Genomic DNA, 14993 nt, shown 5'->3' with positions numbered 1-14993 from the left:
CTCCTTTAGAATGGACTGGTTCTATCTCCTTGCAGTCCAAGGGACTCTCAAGAGTCTTCTCCAACACCACAGTTCAAAAGCATCAATTCTTCGGCGATCAGCTTTCTTCACAGTCCAACTCTCACATCCATACATGACCACGGGAAAAACCATAGCCTTGACTAGACGGACCTTTGTTGGCAAAGTAATGTCTCTGCTTTTCAATATGCTATCAAGGTTGGTCATAACTTTCCTTCCAAGGAGTAAGCGTCTTTTAATTTCATGGCTGCAATCAGCATCTGCAGTGATTTTGGAGCCCAAAAAAATAAAGTCTGACACTGTTTCCACTGTTTTTCCATCTATTTCCCATGAAGTGATGGGACCAGATGCCATGATCTTTGTTTTCTGAATGTTGAGCTTCAAGCCAACCTTTTCACTCTCCTCTTAAAGTAATTAGCGTCCAATTAAAAGTAATTAGCCTCCAATTAAAATAAATAAATTAAAAAAAAAAGAAATGAACAAGACATGGAGGTAACTTAGGTGCATACCAAGCCATGAACAACAATACATCAAGGAAACTTTAAGTACATAGGTGAAAGAGCGAATCTGAAAAGGCTGCATAATGTCTGATTCCAATGATAAGATATTCTGGTAAAGGCAAAACTAAAGAGAGAGTTAAAAGATCACTGACTGACAGGGGTTGGGATGTGGAGGAATGAATTGGCACAGCATAGCATTTTTAGGGCAGTGAAACCACCCTGTATGATACTACAATGGTGGACAAAGTGATTATACATTTGTTAACATCCATAGAATATACACAAAGAGTGAACTTTAATGTAAAATACGGACTTTAGATGATGCTTGTGAATGTAGGTTCGTCAATTATTTAAAAAAGTACCAATCTGGTGCAGGATGTTCATAGTAGGGGAGTTTATGCATGTGTGGGAAGAGGAAGTATATGAGAAGTCTCTTTACTTTCTGCTCAATTTTGCTGAGAAACGAAAACTGTTCTTAAAAATAAAGTTTATTAATTAAATAAAAAACTTGCTGTTCATTAGTGACTCTCAATCTGGTGTTTATTTCCATCAAATTCAAAAATGTTACAGGTATAAAGATTAATTATTTATCTCATTAACACAACTGCTTATTTTTATCTCAAAAGCAAAATAAAAGGATTCAACAATATCAAAGAGATAAGAGAACATGATAAAATATGTGAGAGATAACAATTTCATTAACATTTTCGTTAAAACAATTACTTAGCTTCATCTTTACCCTCAATTTTAGCTTAATTTTCAACCAAAATTTAAGGAATATCAGAAAGACTCAGAGACATAATTAAAACCAGGACATTTATTATAAATCAAGTTTTGACATTTCACAATTGAAGACAGGAGTGTGGTAAAACAGAACACTGAACTTGAACTTTAGAACACCTGATCTGCCACTGGTTAACTAACAATACATGGACAAGTAACTTAAATTCTGAGTTTGTTTTCTCATCTGTAAAACCTCACAAGAGTTTTGTTAAGATTAAATAAAAACACATGAAAATGCTGGTACCCATAAAAGGTAACAAATGTAACATCAACTGAAAATTCTGAATCAGATTAAATTTATCATCAAAGTTAGGATACATTTTCCTCAGTCTTAGAAGTTTTTACTCCTAAGACAAATTATCACGTCTTGTAAATTTTATACTTATAGCTGAATATTTCTTCAGTCATCACTGTCACTTCCTGATTCACTCAGCTGCAAATCATTTCCTAAAATAAAACAAAACTCTAGTAATTAAATATTTAATATTTTAATGTTTTTTGATAACACAAATATTTTGCAATATATAAGCCCAAGGTGATCCTGTTTAGTCAGCATTACATTCTTAAATTATAGAATAAGCAATCTGATTATTAGTCCCATCAGTAGTAACTCTAATAATGCCTGTAAAGACAAACCATTAATCTTCAGCACAGTTTTAGTATCACTTGGTGTCTATTTTAGCCTCCTTTCACATACCAACATCACCCTTCTTTTATACCACTGACTTAATTACATGAGAAAATGTAGTTTAGCATAGGGGTCCCCAACCCCCGGGGCCAAGAACAGGTTCTGGTCACTGGCCCTTTAAGAGCTGGCCACACAGCAGGAGGTGAGTGGCGGGTGAGCGAGTGAGTGAAGCTTTATTTCTGCAGCCGCCCCCCATCTTCACATTACCTCCTGAATTCTGCCTTCTGTCAGATCAGCAGTGGCAAAATAACTCTACTGTGCTGTGCCTGAATCATCCCACACCATTCCCCCCACCCCTGCCACTGACTGTGGAAAAACTGTCTTCCACAAAACTGTTCCCTAGTGCCAAAAAGGTTGGGGACCATTGGTTTAGAAGATCAGACTATTTTGAAGAGTGAAAAAGAATTGTATCATTGTTTATTTCAAAGTCAGTCAGTCATTAAGTAATATATGTTATACCAGGGCTTTCCTGGTAGCTCAGAGGGTAAAGCGTCTGCCCGCAATGTGGGAGACCCAGGTTCGATCCCTGGGTCGGGAAGATCCCCTGGAGAAGGCAATGGCAATCCACTCTAGCACTCTTGCCTGGAAAATCCCATGGACAGAGGAGCCTGGCAGGCTATAGTCCATGGAGTTGCAAAGAGTCGGACATGACTGAGCAACTTCATTCATTCATTCAAGTAATATATATTAAGAGTAACTCATCATTGAGTCTTTCATAATTCATCCACATGCTTACAGCATGGAACTTATATTCCAGTGGGGGAAACAAACAATAAACAAATATATAGTGTAATATTTATCCTAAGTAGAGATAAATATTATGTAATTTAGATGGGTATGGGGAGAGGGTGGGAGGTAATATTTTAGATAGGGGAGTTAGGAAAGCCTCCTCAGGGTGGGACATTAGAACAGAGATCCAAATGTAGGGAGAGATGCATGAAAATACATGAATATGGAGGAAACTGTCCAGGATCAGGAAAAAGCAAATATAAATGCCCCAAGGCAGAAGCATGCTTTTTGTGTTCTCAGACAGAAAGAATACCACTTTGGCTAGACTAGAAAGAATGAGGAAAAGAATGTTAGGAAATAGGTCATAAAGATATCCAGAAGACCACAGTGGGTAGGTCTGGAGAAGGATTGGTAACTCACTCCAGCATTCTTGCTGGGAAATCCCATGGATAGAGGGGTCTGGTGGACTACAGTTCACGGGGTCGCAGAAGAGCTGGACACGACTAAGTGACTTAACAACAAATAGTGTGTAAGTCATGGTAGAACCTTTGAATTTTGTTTGAAATATAATGGGAACTCAATTCATTGTAGCTCAGCTGGTAAAGAATCCTCCTGCAATGCAGGAGACCCCGGTTCAATTCCAGGGTCGGGAAGATCTGCTGGAGAAGGGATAAGCTACCCACTTCAGTATTCTTGGGTTTCCCTGGTGGCTCAGCTGGTAAAGAATCCGCCTGTGAAGAGGTTTGAGCCCTGAGTTAGGAAGATCCCCTGGAGAAGGAAAAGGCTACCCACTCCAGTATTTTGGCCTGGAGAATTCCCTGGGCTGTATAGTCCATGGGGTCTGAAAGAGTCGGACACGACTAAGTGACTTGCACTTTCAACTCATTAGAAAATTTTTAAAAGGCTTATTTTTTTTTAATTAAAAATTTTTTTTATAGTCAAAATTTTACAAAGTAAATGGTACAAAGCACAATGCCAAAAACATTAACAGTTAAAATTTCACCAAATGAAAAAATACTATAGAATACACAGTTGTAAAAAGCTACATTAAGTTATTTTACAACTGCCTCAAGCTGCAAAAAGAAAAATAACCCAATGCCATACCTAAGTTATCCCTCTCTCAAAATAATGCCATTTATGTTATAAACCATGAGCACCCCATCAAAAGACGGGAACTGCTTTTGTTAATTCATATATATATATATATATATATATATATATATGACTGTATCACTTTGCTCTACACCTGCAACAAACACAACATTGTAAATAAAATATAGTACAATATAAAATAAAAATAAGTAACAGACCTTTGGGGCTTTACACCGAGTTAGAGTTCCTATCAGAGGGATAACAGCACCACAGCCATACTGAATCCTCATGAAGGAGGCACACAAATGACTGGATTACAAGAGTTACAGGAATGAGAGCTGCTCACTTCCCAGAAACTACAGCTTACAGAAAACCAACAAAGGCACGAGATACAGACCATTTACTTATGAATGTGTAAAACTCAAGAAAGTCCACATTATTCCTACAACATGTTGAAAGTGCTTCAGAATTCACACAATACTAATTTTCTTTTGGTTCTGATTAAATTATATATACCAGTTTAAACACTGTATATCAGTGAATAGACTATAATGGTGTGGAAGAAATATGGAATCAGGGAGGACAGTTAGTTATGAGTCTATGCAGTTTCTCATGTAAGATATAATATTGTCTTTGAGAAAGACAAATACTGTATGATTTCACTTATATGTAGAATCTAAAGAACAAAACAAATGAACAAATATACAGAGAAACAGAGTGACAAATACTGAAAACAAACAGGTGCCAAAGTGGAAGTTGGTAGAGTGAGGAGAGAAATGGTGAAGGAGATTAAGTTGTACAAACTTTTAGTTATAAAATATATGTTACAAGTATGAAATTTACAGTAGGAAGAATAGTCATACAATATAATATAATATAGTCAACCACTATGTTGCAGCTTTCTATGGTGATGGACAACTAGACTTTTCATTGTGATCACATTTAAATATATAGATTTAATATATATTTAATGAACTGAATTGAACTGAATAAATATATTGAAACTCATAGAAAAAAATCAGGTTTGTGGCTACTGAAGGTAGGGGATGGAGGATGAGGAAATTAGCTAAAAGGCAATCAAAAGGTACAAACTTCCAGCTATAAGGTAAATACTACGGATGTAATGCATAACATGATAAAAATTATTAACACTATTGTGTGTTATAAAAGAAAACTGTTAAGAGAGTAAATCCTAAGAGTTCTCATCACAAGGAAAAAAAGTTTTTTCCTATTTCTTTGATGTTTTATCTATATGAGATGATGGATATTCACTAAAACTATTGTAATCATTTCAGGATGTATGTAGTCAAACAGTTGTACACTTTATACAGTGCTGTATAAAGTATTTTAACAAGTTAAATAAGAAATATTATTAACATATGAGTTGAATATTGTCTTGTTTCTCATTTCTCTTAATCCCACATATAATCATTAAAAGTAAGAGCAAACATATAGCACTTTGTTACGTCTTTTGGCCATGCCTGAACAAAGCAGAATATATATTACCTTACTATAAATTTTTGTCTTAATATAATATTAATCATTTTCAAAGATGTATGTGTTTAGATGATATCAAACTATTATATTCATTTCACGTTAGTAAAAGAGACTTAAAATATGTTATGAAAAAGGGTGTTGAGTCTGCTAAGGTTGAAATGGGATGACTACAGTAACAGTAAAAAAGGGTTTATTTCCTCTTATTAGGAAACCTACAGTTTGGATAAATTATATCAAGAAAAGAAATTCACTATTTTTTAAAATTCAAATGCATTATTACTGGTATAACAAAATTGCTGCTGATCTCTCCATCTCATTTTTACATCCCAAATATTTCTAAATTCTTTTATTATTTCTATAGTTTGTTGATTCCTTTGGATTGTCTGTGTAGACAATTATATTGTCTACAAATAAAAATGATTTTATTTCTGTTTCCAATTCTTACTTTCATTTATTTTACTTGTTTTATTGTATTTTTCCAGAACCTTCAGTACAACATTGAATAGACATGGGGCGGTCCTAAGATGGCGGAGGAGTAGGACGGGGAGACCACTTTCTTCCCCACAAATTCATCGAAAGAACATTTGAACGCTGAGAAAATTCCACAAAACAACTTCTGAATGCTGGCAGAGGACATCAGGCACCAAGAAAGGCAGCCCATTGTCTTCAAAAGGAGGTAGGACAAAATATAAAAGATAAAAAGAGAGACAAAAGAGGTAGGGAAGGAGATCCGTCTTGGGAAGGGAGTCTTAAAAAAGAGAGAAGTTTCCAGACACCAGGAAACCCTCTCACAGGTGGGTCTGTGGGGAGTTTTGGAATCTCAGAGGGCAACATAACTGGGAGGAAAAATAAATAAATAAATAATTGAAACCCACAGATTACGTGCCTAACGGCAACTCCAGGTGGAAAAGCAGCCCAGACGCTCTCGCATCCACCACTAGTAAGCGGGGGGCTGGACAGGGAGATGCAGGCTGCATTGCCTAGGGTAGGGACTGGGCCTGAATGCTCCGAGGGCAATCTGAGGGAACTAACTTCAGATAGCAACCCAGACTGTGGGATAGCCAGAGAGAGAGAGAAGAAAAAAAAAAGAGAGAGAGAGAGAACTATCCCGCGAAAAGCCCTAACCTAAGACACTGCCAGGCCCTCTCACAGAGCAAAGCACTGAGAAGACCTAGCCGGCTGCGGACTGGCCCATCCCCTGCCGGGGACAGGCAGGCAAGGGCAGCCAGAGCCAGAAGGGGGCAATCGCAGCCCCAGAGAGGCATCCTCTACCAAACTGCAAATAGGCTTCACTGCTAACTAAGAAACTTCTTGGGATTTTGGACGGTTGACATCTGCTAGGAGGGTCGCAGCCAGAGATCAGCTCCCCAGAAGAGACACACCTGAGAAGTGGCACACCTGAGAAGGCATGCCCGTTGTACACCCAGAAAACTGAGTGGCTGGAATGGGGGAGGTGATAAGATGCACCCCCCACCTGGGGGTGACTGCACTCGCCAAGCACCTGGTCACCTGAGCTGCTCCTGGGAAGGGCAAAAAACGCAGGCCAAACCAAGTCTGCACCTTTGTGGAGTGCCCAAGAACCTGAACCTGGGTGGCTTAGACCTGGGAAGTGCATGCAACCCAGGTGCCGCCTCACAGTTCCCAGCAGAGCAACCTAGAGCCTGAGAACTGTAGACCATGAAAGCACACATGCCATGAGCACACCAAGTGTGGCTAAAACACTGCGAGCACTCCCCACACACACCAGTGATATCTGTATGCAGTGTTCCTCCCTCCCCAAAGCACGACTGAACAAGTGAGCCTAAAAAAGTGACCACCGTCGCCCCCTTGTGTCAGGGCGGAAATTAGACACTGAAGAGACCAGCAAACAGAAGAAGCTAAAATAAACAGAGGGAACCGCTTTGGAAGTGACAGGTGCAACAGATTAAGTCTGAAGGCTACTATAGTTAGCACTGACTACACAGGAAGGGGCCTATAGATCTTGAGAAGTATAAGCTGGATCAAGGAACTATCTGAAAATGAACTGACCCCACACTGTCCACAACAGCTCCAGAGAAAGTCCTAGATATATTTTTACTATTATCATTTTTAAAATTTTTAAAAATTTTTAAGTCCTCTATTACTCCTTTAATTTTCATTTTTATAACCGACTATTACCTTGCAAAAAAAACACCCTATTTTTAAAGCAAACTTCATATATATGTATTTTATAATTTTTGTGGCTTTGTTTTTTTAATATTGTAATTTTGAGAATCTAACCTCTACTCTAGATTTTTAATCTTTGCTTTTTGGTATTTGTTATCAATTTTGTACCTTTAAGAACCCAATCTTCAGTACCCATTTTTACTTGGGAGTGAGATTACTGACTTGATTGCTCTCTCCCCTTTTGATCCCCCCTCTTCTCCTCCTGGCCACCTCTGTCTCCTTCCTCCCTCTTCTTTTCTCTGTGTAACTCCGTGAACATCTCTGAGGGGTCCAGACTGTGGAGAGCACATAGGGAAGAGATTACTGGCTAGCTTGCTCTCTCCCCTTTTGATCCTCCCTCTTCTCCTCCTGGTCACCTCTGTCTCCCTCCTCCATCTTCTCTTCTCCATGTAACTCTGAGTGAACCTCTCTGGGTGTCCCACACTGTGAGAAACTTTTCATCATTAACCTAGATGTTTTATCATTGGTGCTGTATAGATGGAGAAGTCTGAAGGCTACTGTAAGAATAAGACTGAAAACCAGAGGCAGGAGGCTTAAGTCCAAAACCTGAGAACAACAGAGAACTGCTGACCAGGGAACATTAATCGATAAGAGTTCATCAAAAACCTCCATACCTACATTGAAACAAAACACCACCCAAGAGCCAACAAGTCCCAGAGCAAGACATACCACGCAAATTCTCCAGCAACACAGGAACATAGCTCTGAGCTTCAATATACAGGCTGCCCAAAGTCACACCAAACCCACTGACATCTCAAAACTCACTACTGGACACTTTATTGCACTCCAGAGAGAACTCCAGTTCCACCCACCAGAACACTGACACAAGCTTCCCTAACCAGGAAACCTTGACAAGCCACCTGTCCAACCCCACCCACAGTGAGGAATCTCCACAATAAAGAGGAACCTCAAACTGCCAGAATACAGAAAGGCCACCCCAAATACAACAATATAAACAAGGTGAAAAGGCAGAGAGATAATCAGCAGGTAAAGGAACAGGATAAATGCCCACCAAACCAAACAAAAGAGGAAGAGATAGAGAATCTACCTGATAAAGAATTCAGAAAGATGATAGTGAAAATGATCCAAAATCTTGAAAACAAAATGGAGTTACAGATAAATAGCCTGGAGACAAGGATTGAGAAGATGCAAGAAATGTTTTACAAGGACCTAGAAGAAATAAGAAAGAGTCAATATATAATCAATAATGCAATAAATGAGATCAAAAACACTCTGGAGGGAACCAATAGTAGAATAATGGAGGCAGAAGATAGGATAAGTGAGGTAGAAGATAGAATGGTAGAAATAAATGAAGCAGAGAGGAAAAAAGATAAAAAAAAAACAATTAAAAGAAATGAGGACAACCTCAGAGACTTCTGGAACAATGTTAAACACCCCAACATTCGAATCATAGGAGTCCCAGAAGAAGAAGACAAAAAGAAACGCCATGAGAAAATACTTGAGAAGATAATAGTTGAAAACTTCCCTAAAATGGGGAAGGAAATAGTCACCCAAGTCCAAGAAACCCAGGGAGTCCAAAACAGGATAAACCCAAGGCGAATCAGCCCGAGACACATATTAATCAAATTAATAAAGATCAAACGCAAAGAACAAATATTAAAAGCAGCAAGGGAAAAACAACAACACACAAGGGGATTCCCATAAGGATAACAGCTGATCTTTCAACAGAAACATTTCAGGCCAGAAGAGAATGGCATGACATACTTAAAGTGATGAACGAGAAAAACCTACAACCCAGATTACTATACCCAGCAAGGATCTCATTCAAATATGAAGGAGAAATCAAAAACTTTACAGACAAGCAAAAGCTGAGAGAATTCAGCACCACCAAACCAGCTCTCCAACAAATGCTAAAGGATCTTCTCTAGACAGGAAACACAGAAATGGTGTATAAACTCGAACCCAAAACAACAAAGTAAATGGTAACAGGATCATACTTATCAGTAATTACCTTAAATGTAAATAGGTTAAATGCCACAACCAAAACACAAAGGCTGGCTGAATGGATACAAAAACAAGAACCCTATATATGTTGTCTACAAGAGACCCACCTCAGAATAAGGGACACATACAGGCTGAAAGTGAAGGGCTGGAAAAAGACATTTCATGCAAATAGAGACCAAAAGAAAGCAGGAGTCGCAATACTCATATCAGATAAAATAGATTTTAAAACAAAGGCTGTGAAAAGAGATAAAGAAGGACATTACATAATGATCAAAGGATCAATCCAAGAAGATAAAACAATTATAAATATATATGCACCCAACATAGGAGCACCACAATAAGTAAAGAAAATGCTAACAAGTATGAAAGGGGAAATTAACAATAACACAATAATAGTGGGAGACTTTAATACCCTACTCACACCTATGGATAGATCAACTAAACAGAAAATTAACAAGAAAACACAAACTTTAAATGATACAAGAGACCAGGAAGACCTAATTAATATCTATAGGACATTTCACCCCGAAACAATGAATTTCACCTTTTTCTCAAGTGCACATGGAACCTTCTCCAGGATAGATCACATCCTGGGCCACAAGTCTAGCCTTGGTAAATTCAAAAAATCTGAAATTATTCCAATCATCTGTTCTGACCACAATGCAGTAAGATTAGATGTCAGTTACGGGAGAAAAAATTACAAATTCCGACATATGGAAGCTGAACAACACACTGCTGAATAACAAACAAATCACAGAAGCAATCAAAAAAGAAATCAAAATATGCATAGAAATGAATGAAAATGAAAACACAACAGCCCAAAACCTATGGGACACTGTAAAAAAAGTGCCAAGGGGAAGGTTCATAGCAATACAGGCTTACCTCAAGAAACAAGAAAAAGGTCAACTAAATAACCTAACCCTACACCTAAAGCAACTAGAAAAGGAAGAAATGAAGAACCCCAGGGTTAGTAGAAAGAAAGAAATCTTAAAAAGTTAGGGCAGAAATAAATGCAAAAGAAACAAAACAGACCACAGCAAAAATCAACAAAGCTAAAAGCTGGTTCTTTGAGAAGATAAATAAAACTGGCAAACCATTAGCCAGACTCATCAAGAAACAAAGGGAGAAGAATCAAATCAACAAAACTAGAAATGAAAATGGAGAAATCACAACAGACAACACAGAAATACAAAGGTTCATAAGAAACTACTATCAGCAACTATTTGCCAAGAAAATGGACAACTTGGAAAAAATGGACAAATTCTTAGAAAAGTACAACTTTCCAAAACTGAACCAGGAAGAAATAGAAAATCTTAACAGACCCATCACAAGCATGGAAATTGAAACTGTAATCAGAAATCTTCCAGCAAACAAAAGCCCAAGACCAGAAGGCTTCACAGCTGAAGTCTACCAAAAATTTAGAGAAGAGCTAACACATATCCTACTCAAACTCTTCCAGAAAATTGCTGAGGAAGGGAAACTTCCAAACTCATTCTATGAGGCCACCATCACCCTAATATCAAAACCAGACAAAGATGCCACAAAAAAAAGAAAACTACAGGCCAATATCACTGATGAACATAGATGCAAAAATCCTTAACAAAATTCTAGCAAACAGAATCCAAAAACATATTAAAAAGATCATACATCATGACCAAATTGGCTTTATCCCAGCGATGCAAAGATTCTTCAATATCCACAAATCAATCAACGTATACACCACATTAACAAATTGAAAGAGAAAAACCATATGATCATCTCAATCAGTTCAGTTCAGTTCAGTTCAGTCTCTCAGTCGTGTCCAACTCTCCATGACCCCATGAATTACAGCACGCCAGGCCTCCCTGTCCATCACCAACTCCCGGAGTACACTCACACTCATGTCCACAGAGTCGGTGATGCCATCCAGCCATCTCATTCTCGGTCGTCCCCGTCTCCTCCCGCCCCCAACCTTTCCCAGCATCAGAGTCTTTTCCAGTGAGTCAACTCGCCGCATGAGGTGGCCAAAGTATTGGAGTTTCAGCTTCAGCATCAGTCCTTCCAATGAACACCCAGGATTGATCTCCTTTAGAATGGACAGGTTGGATCTCCTTGCAGTATAAGGGACTCTCAAGAGTCTTCTCCAAAACCACAGTTCAAAAGCATCGATTCTTCGGCGATGAGCTTTCTTCACAGTCCAACTCTCACATCCATACATGACCACGGGAAAAACTATTGCCTTGACTAGACGGACCTTGGCTGGCAAAGTAATGTCTCTGCTTTTTAATATACTATCAAGGTTGGTCATAACTTTCCTTCCGAGAAAGCCTTTGACAAAATTCAACATTCATTTATGATCAAAAACCTTCCAGAAAGCAGGAATAGAAGGGACATACCTCAACATAATAAAAGCCATATATGACAAACCCACAGCAAACATTAACCTCAATGGTGAAAAATTAAAAGCATTTCCCTTAAAGTCAGGAATAAGACAAGGGTACCCACTCTCACCACTACTATTCAACATAGTTTTGGAAGTTTTGGCCACAGCAATCAGAGCAGAAAAAGACATAAAAGGAATCCAGATTGGAAAAGAAGTAAAACTCTCACTGTTTGCAGATGACATGATCCTCCACGTAGAAAACCCTAAAGACTCCACCAGAAAATTACTAGAGCTAATCAATGAATATAGTAAAGTTGCAGGATATAAAATTAACACACATAAATCCCTTGCATTCCTATACACTAATAATGAGAAAAGAGAAAGAGAAATTAAGGGAACAATTCCATTCACCATTGCAATGAAAAGAATAAAATACTTAGGAAAAAATTTACCTAAAGAAACAAAAAACCTATGTACAGAAAACTATAAATACTGATGAAAGAAATCAAAGATGACACAAATAGATGGAGAAATATACCATGTTCATGGATTGGAAGAATCAATATAGTGAAAATGAGCATACTACACAAAGCAATTCATAGGTTCAATGTAATCCCTGTCAAGCTATCAACGGTATTTTTCACAGAGCTAGAACAAATAATTTCACAATTTGTATGGAAATACAAAAAACCTCGAATAGCCAAAGCAATCTTGAGAAAGAAAAATGGAACTGGGGGAATCAACCTGCCGGACTTCAGGCTCTACTTCAAAGCCACAGTCATCAAGACAGTATGGTACTGGCATAAATACAGAAATATAGATCAATGGAACAAAATAGAAAGCCCAGAGATAAATCCATGCACCTATGGACACCTTATCTTTGACAAAGGAGGCAAGAATATTCAAGGGAGAAAAGATAGTCTCTTTAACAAGTGGTGCTAGGAAAACTGGTCAACCACTTGTAAAAGAATGAAACTAGAACACTTTCTAACACTACACACAAAAATAAACTCAAAATGGATTAAAGATCTAAATGTAAGGCCAGAAACTATAAAACTCCTAGAGGAAAACATAGGCAAAACATTCTCCAACATAAATCACAGCAGGGTTCTCTATGACCCACCTTCCAGAGTATTGGAAATAAAAGCAAAAATAAACAAATGGGACCTAATTAAACTTAAAAGATTTTACACAACAAAGGAAACTATAAGCAAGGTGAAAAGACAGCCTTCAGAATGGGAGAAAATAATAGCAAACAAATCAACTGACAAAGAATTAGTCTCAAAAATATACAAGCAACTCCTGCAGCTCAATTCCAGGAAAATAAACGACCTAATCAAACAATGGGTCAAAAATCTAAATAGACATTTCTCCAAAGAAGACATAAAGATGGCTAGCAAACACATGAAGAGATGCTCAACATCAATGATAATCAGAGAAATGAAAATCAAAACCACAATGAGGTACCATTTCACGCCAGTCAGAATGGCTGCTATCCAAAAGTCTACAAGCAGTAAATGCTGGAGAGGGTGTGGAGAAAAGGGAATCCTCTTACATTGTTGGTGGGAATGCAAACTAGTACAACCATTATGGAGAACACTGTGGAGATTCCTTAAAAAACTGGAAACAGAACTGCCATATGACCCATCAATCGTACTCCTGGGCATACACACCGAGGAAACCAGAATTGAAAGAGACACATGTACCCCAATGTTCATCGCAGCACTGTGTATAATAGCGAGGACATGGAAGCAACCTCGATGTCCATCTGCAGACGGATGGATAAGAAAGCTTTGGTACGTATACACAATGGAGTATTACTCAGCAATTAAAAAGAATACATTTCAATCAGTTCTAATGAGGTGGATGAAACTGGAGCCTATTATACAGAGTGAAGTAAGCCAGAAAGAAAAACACCAATACAGTATACTAATGCATATATAGGCAATTTAGAAAGATGATAATGATAACCCTGTATGCGAGACAGCAAAAGAGACACAGATGTATAGAACAGTCTTTGGATTCTGTGGGAGAGGGTGAGGGTGGAATGATTTGGGAGAATGGCATTGAAACATGTATATTATCATAGGTGAAACAGATTGGCAGTCCAGGTTCGATGCATGAGACAGTGTGCTCGGGGCTGGTGCATTGGGATGACCCAGAAGGATGGGATGGGGAGGGTGGTGGGAGGGGGGTTCAGGATGGGGAACACATGTACACTCCTGGCTGGTTCATATCAATGTATGGCAAAACCACTACAATATTGTAAAGTAAATAGCCTCCAATTAAAATAAATAAATATATATATATTAAAAAAAACATTGAATAGACATAATGATATTAATCCTCATTACCTTCTTCCTGATTTTAATAGAAATGTCTGGAGTCCGTATTAGTATAATATTGGCAGTAGTTTTGCTTTTTGTAATGAACTTTTATAATATTAAGGAAACTCCCTTACATTCAATCTTAAGTAAAAGTTTTAAAATTAGTAAATATTGGCTTTTGTCAGATTCAAATTTGTTGAAATGATCATATGGCTTTATTCCTATAATCTAGTAATACGGTAAATTATTGCTGATATTATTTCAGATATTGAACATTTCTGTGATGAGCTTTATTGTTTTGTGATTTAGCATGCCTGTTTTAATATCTTACTTAGTAATTTTATATTCATGTTAAGTGAAATTGGTCTATAATGCTTTTTGTCTTGTTCCTGTTCAGTTTTGGTATTGAGATTATCCTAAAATTATAAAAGAACTGAATTGCTTCTCCCAGTATTCTATTCTCTGAAATAGTTTGTAGAATTGTTTGTTCTTTGAAGATTTGTTAAAATTCATCTGTAAAATTATCTTCAGTTTTCTAGCATCTTGGGGATATGGAGATAGGGTTAAGGAGAAAGAGACATTAATTGTTAATGGTTTCCTCAGATTTTCCACTCCTTTTTGAGTCAGATTGGGTATTTTTTTCCTAGAAAATCATCAATATGTGTGTTATTCAGTCATGTTCTACTCTTTGCAACCCCATGGACTGCAGCTCGCCAGGCTCCTTTGTTTATGGAATTCTCCATGCAAGAATACTGGAGTGGGTTGCCATTTCCTCCTCCAGGGGATCTTCCTGACCCAGGGATTGAACCAGGGTCTCTTGCATTGCA

At 37.9% G+C, this 14993-nt stretch overlaps 1 protein-coding gene across 1 annotated transcript in view; it reads right to left on the bottom strand.

Moving 5' to 3' along the window:
* Positions 1–1040: 1040 nt before the first annotated feature.
* EAF2 (ELL associated factor 2) overlaps positions 1041–14993 on the bottom strand; it is a 56112-nt gene continuing 42159 nt past the window's right edge. Inside the window, exon 6 of the mRNA XM_055418480.2 lies at positions 1041–1748. Within this exon, the coding sequence (XP_055274455.2) occupies positions 1702–1748 (47 nt within the window). The 3' untranslated portion in view covers positions 1041–1701. The remainder of the gene's footprint in view (positions 1749–14993) is intronic.

This window comes from Moschus berezovskii, chromosome 1 (genome assembly GCF_049115385.1).
Source record: "Moschus berezovskii isolate FMDL1 chromosome 1, NW_MosBer_1.0, whole genome shotgun sequence".
Taxonomy (NCBI): domain Eukaryota; kingdom Metazoa; phylum Chordata; class Mammalia; order Artiodactyla; family Moschidae; genus Moschus; species Moschus berezovskii.
This window is presented reverse-complemented; position numbering and strand designations above follow the sequence as displayed.